Raw genomic sequence first — 18,373 nt, 5'->3', positions numbered from 1 at the left:
TAATTAAAAATTTATGGATCGAGAAGGATGTATTTTTTTTTTACCTTTTATGGCAACATTTTTTATAAGTTTTCGAAAGGTATATTAATTCTATATGTTCTTCCCACGTTAATTCTATATTCTTTATTATACGAAGAATATATAGAATTAATGTACGAAGAACATATAGAATTAATGTACGTTTCGTAACTCACAGGTCATTTTAATATCTGCGTTCGACCAAACCAGACGTTTTATTGTAATGATCTCCTGTAATGTTCTTCGTATAATAAAGTGATAAAATATTGTTAATAACTTTGTTCTGCTCGATTATAAACCATTTCTTTATATGTTTGCTTTGTATTGCTATTATAGACCATTTCTTTATAAATTTGCTTTATATATTTGAAAAAAAAACGAGGGAATTTGAATATCATTGTTATAATAACTTTTGGTTTTCCTGAAGAAAAATACATTTAAAAAATATAGAAATGAAACGATCCCCAAACGATCGCGAAAGAAGTTGTATTCTCCTTTGTAGTTTATATTTCACAATGAAATAGTACTACTTTGTTTTTTTTCCATGTAACTTGAATATGTATACGCGCATACAAATGTCACGTGCGAATATAAGAACGATAATAACGTGCTTGAAGAAGAATGCGTGTTTCCACGTTTTTGCCCTATTTAAAATATTTAAGTATTCGGCCAACTCAACGTATGCACATCGAGCAACGTGGAAAGCGAGCATGACGGAAATACTCGCGGACAAAAAAGGTACGCGGAGAAAAATAAAAGGAGAAAAAAAAGATAACAAATGTATAGAATATTGCGCGACACGAATAGCCCCGCTCGGTACTTTTTAATTCGGCCAGTGGCGAAATCCCCGAAACGATGCACGCGCTCGCATTACTTTCGGAATTATGCAAATAATAGTTTTTGCCGTTGTTCTCTTTCTCCGGCAAGGATGGACGGAGAGTAATCTTAATTACTGCAGCGTTTCTAGCGCGCGAACAGTTTCCATTACATCGCAGAATGCACATATTTCATTGGCTGTACCCGCTAAAAACCCGACGGTGCACTAATGTGCGCGAGCCCGCAAATCCCTCCGAGATCGTCGTGAGGCAGATAAATGGGGAGTATCTCTAAATGGAAAACGATCTCGGTAGGATTATGCTCGGGGAAAGAATTAGATCTAGCGTGGCATTGTCGTCGGAATTACAACGCGTTTGCGTCAACCTGATCGTTTTTGAAACGCGGACCATCGCACCGTCGCAATTATACGTCATTTTCATCGCAGCGCGAAAGGAATGCGGGTGTCCTATTTACGGTTGACTTCCTTTTTCTGTAATTCGCGGAACGGCCATCCATTTCTGTATCATCAGTTTTGACGTCATCTATTCCCATCCATTAGATCGCAAATAATTACAGAAATTTAGGAGAAAACTTTACCTCTGCAGTCTTAATGAAAATACGCGAATAATGGACACCAATATCTAATATTATAACTTGTTTCTTGAAGAAATGGAGAGAAACGTAAGTTAAAATTATCAAAATATCTCTCCCGATTTTTTTAATAGTGAATCAAATTAAAATCAAAAGTTAAATAAAATCAAATATATTTAGTTTCAAATATTATTAATTAAAATGTGCATACACATAATTTAAATTTTATTTTTAATAAACTATATAAAATAAAATTATATATATATATGTATATATATAAATGGTGACAGTTCTCGGATACTCTGTATATCAATTTTTGTAAAATCATGTCACAGTTTTTTTCTTTTTTCCGATCAGAATAGCCAACGTGGATATCGCTTTTGCTGTTACGTTACGTTACAAGCACGCAGGATATACAATCGCATTTAACTAAATTTATATCTGCACAAGGATATTGTATATCAAAACCAACCGAAAAATGTAATAATCTTTTTTTCCCGCTCTCTCGTTTCGTTCGTCTCTCTAACGTCATTAAAGTACGGCCGGATTTTCGCAAAACGCAAATGTGGACAATGTTAAAATCATAGAAATAGTTCCACGCGATCGCGTTCTTCATCATTGTCCCAAATAAATTATCTAAAGATAATTTAACCTTTAGAGGGCGGAAAGTTTCATTTTTTTACTGTTACAATTTTTCTTCACTAAGATTTGTTACAATTTATTATTTTATTGTATTTCTTGCTTCAAAATGTGACACTGTTTCAGCGTTATTATAATGACCTCCATAGCAAAAAGGTCACAGTAATATCACAAAAAGGTCGTGACGTGCGAATGTCCACTTTGTCACAGGTGTGATATCGCTATGACATCATTATGCAGCTGTGATAAAAGTTGCAGCTGTAGTAAAAGTTGAACCTCACTGTGATATTGCTATGGGATATAACTATGTACAGATAATAATATAATGTCGCTGTGTTCTTTTATTATGATAATCTCAGTGTTATCACAATTTATCCATGACTAAGTCTATTGTGATGTAAATGTGACATTTTTTGTTAGGGGGGGGGGGGAACTTTTTCGCCCTATAAAATTAAATGTGTATCATATTTTGATTCACGCACGAAAACATTTAAATCGCAGTATATTTATAAATTTAAATAATATAAATGGAGCTGGTGAGTTTCTTTAGTTAATCGTAATGAAGTATATCACTTATTTCGTAACATTTTTCCACAAGTTACATTTGTTATTACTAGTAGTCTGTTCCTGCACTAGACTGTTCTAGTACTCTCTTTCTCGCTTTAAACAAATATCAAACGTATATCTTTCTCATTTTAAGTTCCAAAAGTGTACACTAGTTCAGCCACAGAAAACAGACCTTAGTTCTCATTTGACTAACCAATCAATGGACAAGAATGCTTCTCAAAATTTGGAAATGAAGAGGCTCTTCCGGCTGCTCTCTTGGATCGTCTAAGACACGAGTAATGATCACTTTTATTGTCTAACATCGCTGATGATGGCTTGAATGAAGCCGAAACGTAACGATTTTGAAATTTACTAATACCCAATTTCTTCACCTCTAGATAACTTTATCCATGAGATATCTCCCAGAATACAATGGAGATATCTCCTGGATAAGGTTATCCGCAAATTATCTGGAAGTGAAGAAATTGGGCATAAATCTCTTGCGAAATTGATGTAAGAGTTTTTAAATATATTTTTTACGCGCACTTAATAACTGCGTCTTTCTTCAGCTCTCAACCGCTCGTTATATATGGTGATATTCATTATTGTTGTTAATATCTCGAGAGCTCAATCTGTACCTATTTAATTTAATACAAATAAAATTGTGATGAAAGTATTTGTTAGAAAAAAGAAGACCTGGATATCTTTTGTGAGTCATCCGGTCAAAGACAAAGTACAAAAAAGACAAGATATACAAGTACAAGAACCCGTACCTATCGGAAAACCCAATTAACTTCAACAGCAGGGGGCCATACAATATCTTATATTAACTCATAAATCACTTCACATGATCCGTATAAATCTCTTGCGAATTACTCAGCATGTAACACCGCTTAGACGGTTCACTTGGGATGATCCATCACTTGGGCGATCGTTCGGAGTGAACGAAAGTGGAAAGTGGCTTCGCTTCTTTATGCGCGGAATCGCTCATTGTTCGTCGAACACAGGGATAGCGTACGTATAATTCACGCGATTCTTGTACGTACAACGAATATCTCTTAGATATGCTTACCTGAATGAAGAACAGCTTTGGTTTTCCGGCTAAGCTGAGGCATTGATCGCCCGTGAAGGGAATCCATAGCGCATCGACTGGATACATGCTGTCGGCCGAATGCAATAGACCCGATTCGCCGTGTGACATTGCGACCACGATCAGGCAGTCGGCATCCGTGTGGTCTTCCGCAGCGGCTTTAATGAAAGGATTAATTAATTCCTCGCGGTGGCTGCTAATAGTCATCGGACGCGGCCTGGCCTAATAGTCTATGCACAAACAAACTGCTCCGAGGTGAGATTGTGCAGATACCGTTCGCTGTATAACGTGAATTTCCTCCGGCGGGTCGAAACGGCTGTACGTGCCAGCTTTCGAGTTTGCGCGTCGCGGTATTAAGGAATTAAATGAAGTTTCCTCGAAGTAAAATTGTGCGAAGTAATTTATTATTAAGGCACTCTAAACAAGTTGTTACCGTGGATCATAGACATTTATGAATTACACGTACATCCTTTTACAACGAACATTGAAAGGTAAATAAGTTTTTTTGAATTGTCACGTGAAAAAAACAGAGAATATTAAAATAAAATATTTTATTTAAATATCGTGTTGTTATAAGTAAAATGCTTTCGTCTGTTGAAAATAGATAAAAAAAAATAGTAAAAATCGTCTCAGCAACCATAAAACAAATTGCTCTTGTGGCATAGAATACCTAGATCATGCGATCCGTTACTTTTTTAGAAAATATAAAAATAATCGATTTTCCATCCGGTTAAATTTGCTTTATGTTTTTGAATGCATTTAACATATTTTTGTGTAGAATATTAATTATAAAATGTGTGCATAAATGTTTATTTTATAAACACTCGCACTTTTTGTCGCCTTATATATCACCTACGTGAAATAGAAATTTATGCAAGATTATCTTCATAATCTTCATGAGATTTTAATAAAACGGTAAAATATTGGATTCTTTTCAGAACAAAAATAGCTGTTTATTAAATAGAAACGTGGATCGTAAAGTGGTTTTCAAAGGATTGATTAATTCTGCAACTCTTGATTCTCAAGAGACTGTTTTTTACAATACATTACGATGTTCACGGACAGCAGGTTGAGTTATTTTATCACAGCGAAATAACGGTAAAACGTGTAAAAGAAACGATTTTTTGTTCCTTTCTCCGCGTTTTCGAGGGGGATCTATGCACAAACAATAACGAATTTGGTGAATACGCGTAAAAAGTTCTTTTTATACTGCTATATGTACGTACCGTTACTACATTACTCTCTTCTCTCGAACGTGTAATATTTAGATATTGCTGGTTTTACTATTTCTATATCTTTTCGTTTATTCAATTTTGTTTGTTACTGCGACGATTTTTTTTTTCGTATAGTTATTCGTTTTATTTTTGATTGTGGTAGAATTCTTTTAACAGTGCGCTTTACTCTTTTTTTCTTGTTACAATCAAATCTTATTTATGATTTTGTGCGTCATACCTCCAAACGTTATAGCGGAATTATAAGTATGCGAATTTACCTAATAAAATAAAATTTTACAATTTAAATAGGGTTGTGCATTAAAAGAAAGTACAACGTTTAGTGTTTATGTTTCTTTCTGTGATCCATATTATTACATTTTATATAGAACAAATGTTCTAAATATAAAAACTATAAAATATGTTTATAGTATTGTTTTATTTATAAAACAAATTTATCCATTGGAACTTAATTCTTTCATTTTTCCGAAAATCTAAGAATTTGCCAAAGAAAATCCAAAAGTGTACTATTCTATTTCCGCCTTTTTTTCTTTTTTATTACTCTTTCCTCTTCTCACAAAGCTTGTAAATATTATTTGCTTTTCTTCCGCCGTTGAAATTATTGGACATTTTGCTAATAATTATTTTCTCAACTGTAATGCAAAAATTTGCTTTTATTTTTTTAAACAAAGGCAAAAAATTTCCGATGCATCGCGTGGGTCTTATCTTATTTCTTCGCAAGAAGCATTGATCTTTATTTTCGAGCCAAAACATTATGACCAACAAGGGTCGATAATCCAATTAATCCGCACTGCCTCGGTCCGGCAATCCTGCGGCACTAATGTAATTAAGGAGTTGGATATAAATTGCATAAAGAGGGCACGGGACGGAAGCTGAAAAATCGACGTGCAGCGTATTCAGCTTGCAAGTTATGCATGATGTGCGGACGGGAAAATGGTTCGCAAAAAACTTTTGCGTATTACGTGAAGCAACGTTGTTGTTCGCGCACTGTTTCCTCAGAGGAACGCATTTCCCTTTGAGTTTACCGTGAACCATAATGGTAATTTACTCTAACTCCTTTCGATCTCGTTTGACAAAAAGAAAAGAATCTCACATCACGTGAAAAAATCATTATACTATCGTCTTGCATGTAACTTGCATATGTAACGATCATGTAGTTACCATTGGCTTAATGTCGCTAGATGTTAAATGAAAATAATTAAGTAAAATACCCTTTATAGTAGGCAATTATCTGATATTATCTTTCGCTGTAGCGTTGTTTCCCTTATGTTCGCCAATTACCCTCTAGCTTTTGTTACTTATTTTCACGTGAATAGAGGAAAAGTTTACTGTAAAACTACAAAGTTTATTATGTATATAGAGGAAGGTCACCGATACCGACATACCACTTTGTTTATAGACAATATTTCTCAAACAAAAGGTAAAAATACGACTTCAAAAATATAAATACAAAGTAAAAAGTGTCTTCTATCAGATAGTATAAGCAATTTTTATAATACTGTTAACAATTTTGCAATAATTAAGTTTTTCGTAAGTTATGCAAAAATGAGCGTCTGACAAAATGGGCTCCAAAACTGACACAGTAGGCAGTAATGCTACGTATTCCTATTCTTTTTATTTTACAGGAATTATTTGTATAAAGTACCTATAAGTGAATGTATATAAGATTTTTCAGAATCATTTTACTTCGTTATAAAACATTTTTATTGAATTATAAAAAATTATTCAATTTTATTGAATTATGAAAAATTATTCAAAATTCAATTAGCTAGATTTATAATATAGTAACACAACGTGACGAAAAACGTTCAAACTATCTGAAAAAGAGATCATAAAAACAATACATATATAAAAAAGTAACAATTTTGCTGCACCATTGAACTTCATTCGCTAGCATCATCTATCAAAAGCTGTATCCATGAACAAACACGAGCTAGGAACGTTCTCTCTTGTTTTGAGTCCGTCATAATTCAAGGTGGCTCCGACGTGTAGATATCGCCGTCGTTCGAGCGAAGTATAAATCGCCCGAAGTGCAGTCGGCGCGTTGTAAATTCAGCTTGGCGGTATATGCTGCACCGGTACATGAGCAGTTAACAACTCGATGAGCTCTTGCTAATAATATTCTAGCGAAATATTCTCTTCCGATGAAGGCGCGGGCGAATGACGATGGCTTGCTCGCGTTCAATCGATATAGCCGCAACGTGCGTTATAAATTCGAAAGTTTAATACCGGCGCTGGCTGATAGTTCTCGGCGAGTGGAACCAGCTCCGCCGTAGCGAAATGAACGAGATGAACTGGATATCACGTATCTTCTCTTCACCAGAGGATACTAGAGATCAAACTGCGGAACAGTACTCCGTTTGTTTCGATATCGAGATATAAATAAAGTGAATGAACTTGTGTGTGTGAGAGAGAAAGAGAGAGAGAGAGAGAGAGAGAGAGAGAGAGAGAGAGGGAGAGGGAGAGGGAGAGGAGATATTTCATAAAGTCATTTAGAGTGAAAAAGTTTTGTAATCTTTACGGCTAATAATTCGTTGACACTACGGATGTTACATATTAAAGAGTATCGACAGAAGTTTACGCGCCGAGATATTTAAAGGTGACAGGCAGAGAGTCGCGCCGTCATCCATTTAGACTTTTGATGAGGAAAATTCAGTGTAGGAATAATCTGTATTCAAGGGAAGATTCACGATGCTGCGCATCTCGAGAAGATTGGCGAGTATAGTCTGTGAGATAGGTGCGAAATACTCGCACGGAATATGCGAATAGCGGCGAAGTCATCCCTTCATGTTATAAGATTAGAGAACGCATGAATTACGTGAATTAAGAGATACGGATAATTGTGATGCGTTAGCGAGTGCTCGGCGGTCGTGTAAATTTTCCGAGAAACGCAATAGAATCGCATGATTGACATGTTCTCTGGCGATATCTATATTTCTCGATTCCATTTCGATATGAAGAATAGAATTTACTGACAGTTCATACGTCACGAGCTTTATAAAAATTTAAAAAATGCGGGTTGAAGTGTTCTACGTAGCTACTTGTATAGATAATAATAGATGTGCATTAAATTATTATCCAATTTATTGTTGTATTGCTTTTTATTTTTAATTTCTCTGTAATCAATTTAAAATTAATTTTAATTATATATATATACATATATGTATATATATATATAAACTAATTAAGGTTAATATATTTCCGAGAAACTGAATTTATTAAATCTTGCTTTTATATAATTTCATAATTAACAAGCATAATTAATTTCTTATTTCTTCAAAATGTAGAAAATAGTTTCATTTTATATTTACAATTGCAAACGTACTTAAATACATTTTTTGAAATAATTTATTTTTATTGCATAAATTTTATATTTTTTATTAAAAAGTTGTCTGTTGTGTTGTTTTTTGCATGATATATTTAAACATATATAAAAATTGCTAAATTATAGTTTATTACATCAAAAATACTTATTTTACGGAAACATTAATATCTTCAATTTTGTGTTAAAATATAAATATTCAAAAATTAAATATTGTTTATATTAAATATAATTTTATTAATTTTAAATTCTCACTTAAAATATATATCATCATATGTACATAATACATTTTAAGGTTGCAATGTTTCTAAGGCTAATACATTTTTTAACGTGAAAAATATAATATATTTTTGATATATGATAAAAATACAAAGATATATTTGTACCATAACATTAAAAAAACAAAAACAAATTTTTATATATGTACATATAGGGTGTCTTGTTACTATTTAATAAAAAAAGTTTTATTTTATATACAAATTTGACATATAAAATAAAAAATTAGCGATTTTTTTTCACGTAATATTTTTTATTGAAATTGAAATTGTAGAATCGTTTGAGGTTATCAATGAAATATCGATGTTAAATGAATTACATCTGCGCATAAACGAATAATATGCATCAGGTAGATTATACCATACCAAGAGAATTCGAATAGTTACACACCGAGTTTTAAACTCGTTACACTTAAACGGGTTCGGCAAGGTTCGAGATTGCTTCACTTTACGACGCTATTCTGCCTTTCGCCTAATTATTCATCTAATTATTCATCTAATTATTCATCGAAGCGTTTCTGAATAGCCGAGAAATTCTTTACGTTCGGTTGACTTAAATTATGCAATGAAAATTAAATAGACGCCCGTTTGAACGAAACTAAAAATTATGAAGTATCAATGGTTGAATTTAAAAATAACTGATAACATATTTTACGATTTTATTTGATACTGTAGTAAAAAGAGGATTAAATGAAATTAAATAAAAACTCTATAATTATTTTGAGCTTACACACTTTTTCTATATTAAAACTTTCCATTACAGAAATACGTTACGCGTAAGCGCGCTGAACGAGTTGTTAATCCCTCTCCATTTTGCCATTTATTATAAATAAATCCTCGAACTTCGCGAGCCTCGCCGAGATTATCGTTTATCTTTGCGCGTGAATGATCAAACGGAAATGGAACGAATATGATTTTATAGAGGAAATATAAACGGTAAAGCGATAATAGATTAATATTCCCGCGTTTTCAATATATCAAACGTGAGTTTTGGACGAATTCTTTACAAGAGCAAGAAAAATAGATGGGGTGTAGGTAATGTAAGCACTGCAAAATCTGCAAAAATATCTATCTACCTAAAGCACTTCCATTTTTGCTTCTGTTTGATATTAATAGTTAATTCTGATCGAGTCATGACAATATTGAAAGATGTCATTTTGTACTGAATATACAGAGTTACACATATATATAAAGTATAAAGTATTATGAGTAGTTTATGAAATTATTTGACTGTTTACATGTACGCGCGGTCCATCGGATAAAAAAATATCGTTCAACATTTTAATTAATATAAATGACAGATGCAATATCTCAATATTTGGAATTTGGATTTTTCTGTGCAATTAATTATTTCTTTCATAATTGTCATTCACCCGAAATTTATTTTTCGACATAAAATACTGACAATTAAATAAGTTAATCAAGCTCGATTAATGCAAACACAACTTATAAAAAGAAGAATAAAACCAAATAACGAGTAAAGAAAAAAAAAGGATGCTATAATAATATATTATAGTATATTCACACACATTCATATTCGATGTCAACATCACATATGAGATTATGATTATCATGAGATATAAATTTTAAAAACGAGTATAATATAAATAAGAGCAATTAGTCTCAAAGATTAATAAAATTATAAGGTCAACTAAATTTCAAAACATTAATATAAACAACGAGATTATTACGTATCTTGAGGTAAGTCGACGTCAAGTTACATGGAAAGAAGTCCATAGTCTATACTAAAAATATAGCGCAGAACTATTCGTCGTTTCGATGCGAGAATAAGTTAAGTCAGAAAAATATAAATTTTATTTTCTAAAATTTATTGAAGAAGAAAAGGGAAACTTCCTTTATATTATGCATATGGCGAAAGCTGATAATATTCGAAACTCTTCTAGAAAAGCTACCTGCGTTTCACGCTTGACATGCCGAGCTGACAATAGAATTTGTGGCACATTTTATGATTTTGCTTTATCGAGTCAGAACGGTTTTGTTGACAAAGAATAACTCGCGTGGACATAAGTCGCAAGTATCGTTTGCGAGTATTTCTCCCGTTTCTGACGTCACGATTCGACCCGGCTTATGCGGGTATTGACGATCCTTAAGGCGAGTAAACCACCAGTGTAACCGGATAAGAGTCGAGCTATTGTGTAATTGAGTTTCGTATCGTGCTTCACATAACTCGAAAAGGTAGCTTACATATCTCCGCCCTTTCCGTTTGCTTTATATTCCGGAGGGGATAATAACGTAAAGGTGGAAATTCAGCGCACCGCTGGTACTCCTCTTGTTCTCCGAAAGATCATCCCGGTTATTTTTTAATCCGTTGCGCGTTAAAGCATTACAGTCCCGAGCTGTGCGGATGTGGTAATATTATTATCCCGGGGTCAATCTTGCCTCGTACAGCAACGCACGCGATTTTACACTTTTGTATGCAGATAAAATATAGGGGAGCAGAGAGGGCGCGGTCTTGGTTATATATGTTCGATCATATTCGTGGATTAATAACGCGTGTTTATAGAGTACATATAGTAAAAAGTTACCTCAAATCCCCGAAGTGTTTATTAATTGCGGTATTTTTCCATGTCGTGTATTTCTTATGAATTTTATTGCAATTCCGTATGGAATTATACCCGCAGTTAATTTCATCATTAGATCGTATTTCACGTACGCGCATTTAATAAATTATTTGTTATGAATACGAGATGTTTTTCGTGATAATATTACTGAAATATTAAAATAGGAGTGACTATGCACTCGACAATATCGTTGATATTTTCATGAATAAATCTGGCATTATTTAAATGAATGAAGCATTTTCATAAATAGCGAGTGCTATCAATTCTTTATTTTCAATTTTACAATTTTTTAAAATATCATTATTATTTTTAGCAGTTTATTTATAACAAAAAACGTTTTCTATATTGAGGTTTAAAGAAATTTAGTTTCAAAGTTAAATCCGTTACATTTCTAAGGAAAACCAGTTTTTAGATAAAACTGCTTGTCTCTGCGATACATTAGATCTGTCTTTAACACTTGTGTGAAAGCGTTTAATTATAGAATTTTAACAAAGAGACCGTCAGTGACACAAAAACGCCGTCAGCAGTTCTCTGAAAGAAACCGAGTGTATTAAAAAAGATTAAAGTTATATTTTAAAAGTACATTATATAAAAGTTTATTAAAATAATATGTATTTACTTTATAATTGGCGTTCAATCGCTATTATTAATTATAATTTATCGTCTGTTTTCTATGAGACATATTTTTTACGAGATGTTCACAAACGTAAAAATTACATTGATCTTTCGATTGGTCTTCCAAATCTCTGAACGTAAATCCGATTAAAAATATCTGATCAATCACGAAGATAAAGTTTTTAGAAACACGAGTATTTATTTTGAAGCAGTTATCTTGGCAGATTCAAAAGATTTTTTATTAAAAACTATTTTTAAATTTCGTGGGAAGTGTCCACAACAAGTTTCATTAATAATAATAATGATTGAATGGATGTCATACTGTAAATGCATTTTAATGCATATAATGTACCTTTAAAGTGTAACCCTTACTGTACAATTTGGTGCCTCATCCATATTATCAAAGGTCACTAGAATCTCTTCGTTTTTCACCTCTTCAAAATAATTCAAAAAATTTCTAAAAATTCACCAACATACTTCCAACTTTCTAGAATAAATATTGGCTCTTTATTTTGGAAAATAATAAAATGTAGTATAATAATAATTATCGAAAGACTCAAAGAAACTTGCACGAACAGGAATCGCTCGGTCACTAGTTACCCATATTAGTACGGTAAGGGATAACTTTAATTTTTAATATATTTAATTTTTTTCAGAGAACACTGCTAACGATGCTCTTATGTCATACACACACACAAACATACACACGCGCGCGCGCGCACACACACAACTAAATTTTATTTCACGTACGAGTATAAACGAACTTGAACTTAGTTATTAATTAAACAACGGATGCAACAATATATGTGTATACACAACAGAATTTACGATAAAATTGTTTTCAATATTCCTCTTATTATCAAATTATACAAATATATGTACATTTTCTATGCAATCTTTATCTAAATAATAAATATAACTTTTCCAAAGTCAAATTGCAGTTTTACAATTATTTTTGTTGGCGATGATTGCATACATTTTACAGATGTAATTTAATTAAATTTTACTTTGAAAAATTTCCTCAAACCAAACAAACATTTTAAAAAGGAAGTAATAAACTATGAAACATATAATTACAATAAAATAAACTGTTTCATTATTTGCAAAACTTATATTCGAATTCTAATATTATATTCTAAATTCTGATTTAGTATACAATTTACAATTTTTGTTCTGTCTTATAATGTATAATGAATAACGAATATAATGGATTAGAAGTTTGTAAGTGGAATTAACAATGTTTTTAACAAAATATTGAGCAAGGTCAATAATCGAGCCAAAGATAGTTGACAAAAATAAATTAATATTCAATTGAACATATAAAGACGTTTCGGGACCACCGATTCTTCTTCAATTGTACATTAAAAATCATATTCGTTATGAGATGTAAAACTTGTACGCATTTTTAGACCGGCATAAATAAAAATATAAAGACGCTCGTGTTATTGTAAACGCTTTCAATAATTTTTTCAACGTTCCTTTAGTGATAAATTCTTGGAAACTGGGAGGATTCTTGTTTTATTACCGGCAGGAGCCCCTCGAGGAGACCCTCGGCAATATCGAGCGGTCTGTGTAAATTGCGAGCAATCATTCTTTCAAAACGCGTAAAAATCTAAAATCCCTCCGGCGCGGCGCAGCGCGTTTGGTCACAAACATAGCAAAACGTAGTAAAACGGAAAAATTCGTAACGACACTACGAACTGCAACCAATGTTTCTTAACAGACGCGGCTATGCGTGTGTGCGCGTATGGAATTATTAAATCGCGCTGTGTATTGTTATACATGTTGCGGGTGATTGGCTCCATCGTGTTCGTTGATACACACCAGAATCATCCCGCTCGTGTGGATGCGGATTCCGAGCTCGCGATCGCGCCTCGCCGTATTGTCGACTCCGTTGAATATCACGATTGTAATCAGTCCCCAGCTGCACGCGTTGCGCAGAATTTCGAAATACACCAAACAATTCGCGTGAATTTGTTTTTCCTCCCTCTTTTTTCGTTTTTTTTTTCTTTCTTTCTTTACCTTTTCTCTCTTTTTTTTTGTTTTTTTCTTTTTGCGGTCCCGACGTTTATGACGCCACTGTGTACATTGATGAAACCGGAAAATGTTGACGGTCAACTCGAAGCAACGTTGCATTTTTATAAGCAGAGTCTACATGTCAGTGTGTACACAGTATGTAAACGAACCTTTTTCGCCGATCCATGTGGAATAGGGCGACGAGATATAACAGCGCTTGTTCCCTTCTCATCCTTTCTCTCGTTTTACGAAATATTTGTTTGTCATAAGAACTTGCAGTTTGTAACTTTTTTTGTTTCTTTTTTAAACTACGATCGTTGCCATTGAAAACTATTAGTTATACTCGTGATGAGATATTTATTAAGTTCTTGTTAATTTTATAGAAGCTTATTTTATAGAAGCTGACAGCTTATGTTAATCAATCCACGAATATAAGACTATTTTTTTGCCATTTGACTTCTCTCTTTGGACTTAACAGGATTCTCGCCCTTGAACGAGGATTTAATTATATCGTATAACACCAAGATGAAGGGTATCATCCCTTATGATGGGGTAACACTTTAGCTGATTATGATACAATTATGATATTAGTTCAGTTTTTTAATTGCGGTTAGATTATTAGGCTATTTGTATGTTAACGGAAGAAGACTCTGTGAGTCGAAACATATTAATGTATAAGAATTGAGTGATCTTATATCTCAAATATATATTTTTATGTTCGTTTTGGTCGTTTTCTTTGTCAAATTATCGAGCGTTTTATGTTATTGCAATGTTATTATGCTTCAATCTATCATAAAGTAAGATAACTATAGAGATAGTTATAATTTTGAGTTGTGTCACTTTTCTATCAACGCAGCGATTTGTTTCATCAAAAACACATATATTCGATCTTTCTTTAATCGAATTCCGCGATAGAATGGCATGGCTTCGGTCCGACATAGTCTCGTAGCCAAAGGGTTAATATTCCCTTTCAAACTCTGGAATGTGACAATTGTAATTCCGCAGTATGTACGTTTAAAAGTTGAAACGCGGTAATATATTTGTTGGACGTAAAAGTTTAAGGTCTTACAATTCTGACTGAAGTTTGAAGTGATTTAGGATTGTATATAGTACTGACTAAAGTAGGAGTAGTTTACGATCCTACAAAGCTTGTAGGTAATAGGAGTATAATAGTTTAAGCACTACAATCTAAAGCCGGAAGTGATTTAGCATTAAAACATGGTCTAATAATATATAATATAAATTGGACAAGAATGGATACAGTGATACGTAATGTTAGAACAGGATTAAGCCAATGTTTATATAGAAGCGTGTATAATACGAGAAAACATGTAACACGAAAACTTCAAGCATAATAATATGTTCTTAGCCGAAGTGAAATATTCTCATTTCAAAATATCTGCGTTTGACATGTCGTCACGAGAAAAACGTACATTTCGAGCATATACATAAACCCGTATACGCCGGTATGAAGTTATCGACTGCCATGTCGAAAAATAGCCGTTTTAACGAGTTCGTGAAGGAACTTTCAGAAATTTGCCAAACGGAAACAAGTAAATTCCGTCTATTCCGTAGTAACGAAGTATCGCAGCAGGCGACATTAGCAACGGATATGACACTCGGCTTTTCTCGAATAAGCTTCTATTTATCCAAAGTAGAATGTTCATGATGCTTGTACTTGACACGTTAACTTTGAAAACGTAACTGTTCTTCGAGAGCGCGTATACAACCCTCTTTGCCACGCGAAGCTGCAACTTGAGTATAAGTGGAAGTTGCCTGACGAGCCTGTCAAGGGATGATTTCGCGACAGGATCGTGCTTTTCGTCGGAGAAGCGTCGACAAACATCAGGAGTGCTTTACGTGTCGGTGCATCGCTGCTCGTGCCGTTCGCAGGAGTCGAATGTTTGCCTGTTTCCTTCCTGCCGTAATATCTTGCGATTGCGGTCACACGGTTGGGTGTGGCGAAATCGGGAAGACGACTTAGACGGCGAAACGTGTTGTCGCATGTCTCCTTTATTTCGGTGTGACATCTGCCGTACTAATACACTCGACCAGACGCGGAAAAAGCTTGTTTTTGGCACCGGAAAGCGGTCACGAAATTTGTGTAGGAAAAGAAAAAAGCAAATATATGAACGAATAGTTTGCATTCGTGTCCATCCCGTCCGACGATTTCCTCGTTGATTATCTGACAGCGCATATGGAGAACCCGGCTTTATTTTCCACTCGATCAACTGTACTCGAAATGTGTCGTTCTTTTGCAAAAATCGCGATGGTCTAAATACATCGGTAATTTTATACCGATAAAACTAGAATGCATTCAACAACAACAACTTTGTATCGATTTTAATAAACATATCGAGTTGAATTTATTGATCCTAACACGCGTCGTCAAGTTTACAATTAAGTTTCTAAGTTTTAGTTTTCTAAGGTTAACCTTAAAGTTTGCGTAAACATCTGTGATATCTATATCCGGTTTGTGATAATTATTAATTTATGAAGGCAATTTATTAAACAATTATAACTTGTTAAAAGACATTTATATATATATATTTTTTTTTTCTCTGTCTCTTTTGTCTCTGTTTCTTTCTCGAGCTAATATGGCTAATATCTTAAAACTAATACTTATTTTTTTTTGTTTTATACACTGAGTATACTTGTTGAATATGCATATTCTAGCACAGTGAAATCAATGCACCACGAAGCAATCAATCATGATTGATAATTATTAGCGATTTTATACGAACAAGTTTAATCTTCGCTTCACGATCATTAATTACCTTTATAGCCTCTGTTAAATGGAGTCTAAAAGATATACACTTTCTTCGCGAAGAACAAGACTTGATACATTTTCGCGATGGGGAACTTCAATTTATGTTTTCTGTTTTCATCTAATTGTAATGTCACAAATATTTATAAATGAATAATTTTTATAACTGGGCTTTTAATTTTATAAATTTTATCGAATGATATTTCTGAGCTTTTTCTAGTATCTGATATATCTTCAGTATTAATCATATTAGTCTTAAAATGGACACAGCTTGTTCCATTCCGTCGTTACACGGAAAGATCGATTTTGTTGAAACAAGATTTAGATAGACACAGATCTGAAAATAAATGTATCGAGCCAAAATAATTATGAAGGAATCTCAAGCATGATAAGCAATGCTGCGAAAAGTTTTGATAGATTAAAAAATAATTTTGTTGAATTACAAAATAATTATGTAGAATATACTGAAGTTGATTGCTAAAATTTCAAAATTTTTTGCAGTATTTCTTATCATATTTGAAATTCTTATATAATTGTTTTGATGGTTCAACAAAATTACTTTCAGAACTGTATCTAGTTAAATTTTTAGATATTTCAGCAAAATCATTCTTTTTATATATTTACTCCGTTTTTACAAAATGTGGGTCAACTCACTGCAGCAAGTCCTTCAGTGAAATGCTATGACGACGTGATGTGCATATCGTTGTAGTACAATTTTGACACAACGGTGCAACACTCTCCGTTTGCACTGATATGCAACGACGATACGATGATATGATACGCCGACTGATATGCAACATCCGCCTTTAAAAGAAGGATCTTCGTATATTAGACAATCTTTTCTGCATTTGAATCATGATATCTTATCACTTTACTTTATCGTGATGATCTGGTAGGATGGGGATTAAGAATCATTGATACAAGAGGAGGAAAACGGCGGAAGTGCAACGAGTACTACTCGCATTGTTAGTTGATCAATGGGAAAAAAAGGAGAAAAGTCGGAGCTATACAACGACATGCGGACTGTTTCAATTGAAAAGTTCAGTCCTCATTCAGCAGTCGATTCGCGTTTGCGAAACTTTCAGAAAGAGGAAGCCCGCTTGCTTCGAATTACGTGGAATGCTGCCAGACAAAATTAAAGTATTGAAACTTGGCGGGGTAGTTGCGTGAAATATGGTGAGGGGTAGTTTATTTATGCAACAGCATAGTTATAACACGCGCTGACCATGGCTTTTCAAAGTAAACGAATGCTTTTTCGATACTCCTAGTATTTTCGATTTGATAATCGAATATATGTGTAAAGTCTATCGGCGAGGGAGAGAATCCGGCGGGATTTTCCTTTAGTTTACTGCCGTTGTTTCCCTCGTATCAGCCAAAAGCTGAGTTTGAGGAAAGTCTATTTTAGTTGCTCCCGAGGGAAGTAACAAATTTACTATATTTTTGTGCGACTAAGTTTTGGCATTTTTCTCTTTTTATTTTTCTTCGTATCTACTCGGCTGACAGATTTGTCGCAGTCAGCAACGTTATTATCTTTTCAAAATTGAACATTAGATCCGCTGATGCTGCCAATTTGATAATTTCCTATTCGGTTAGTAAAAATTATTTTGGTATTATTTAAATTATTGTATTATTAGAATTATTATATATATATATACTTAACTTTAGAAATATATTTATACTTTTTCAATATTCTGTAAAAGGAATGAAAGGAAACTAAAGAGTATAAAAATCAGAGAGTAAAATACCTAAAAGCCAGTATTGGATATTTATGTGTATATTCATAAATTATATATACAGGGTGGACCATCTGAAGTGATCCAGTCAAATATCTCGAAAACTAGTAGGGATAGAGAAAAATGTTTCG

At 33.3% G+C, this 18,373-nt stretch overlaps 1 protein-coding gene across 2 annotated transcripts in view; it reads right to left on the bottom strand.

Moving 5' to 3' along the window:
* LOC108766396 (caspase-1) overlaps positions 1-18,373 on the bottom strand; it is a 44,562-nt gene that overhangs the window by 16,816 nt on the left and 9,373 nt on the right. For both annotated transcript variants that reach the window (XM_018515659.1, XM_018515661.1), the window contains exon 3: positions 3,683-3,858. In XM_018515659.1, the coding sequence (XP_018371161.1) occupies positions 3,683-3,858 (176 nt within the window). The remainder of the gene's footprint in view (positions 1-3,682; positions 3,859-18,373) is intronic.

This window comes from Trachymyrmex cornetzi, unplaced genomic scaffold (genome assembly GCF_001594075.2).
Source record: "Trachymyrmex cornetzi isolate Tcor2-1 unplaced genomic scaffold, Tcor1.1 scaffold58, whole genome shotgun sequence".
NCBI lineage: Eukaryota > Metazoa > Arthropoda > Insecta > Hymenoptera > Formicidae > Trachymyrmex > Trachymyrmex cornetzi.
This window is presented reverse-complemented; position numbering and strand designations above follow the sequence as displayed.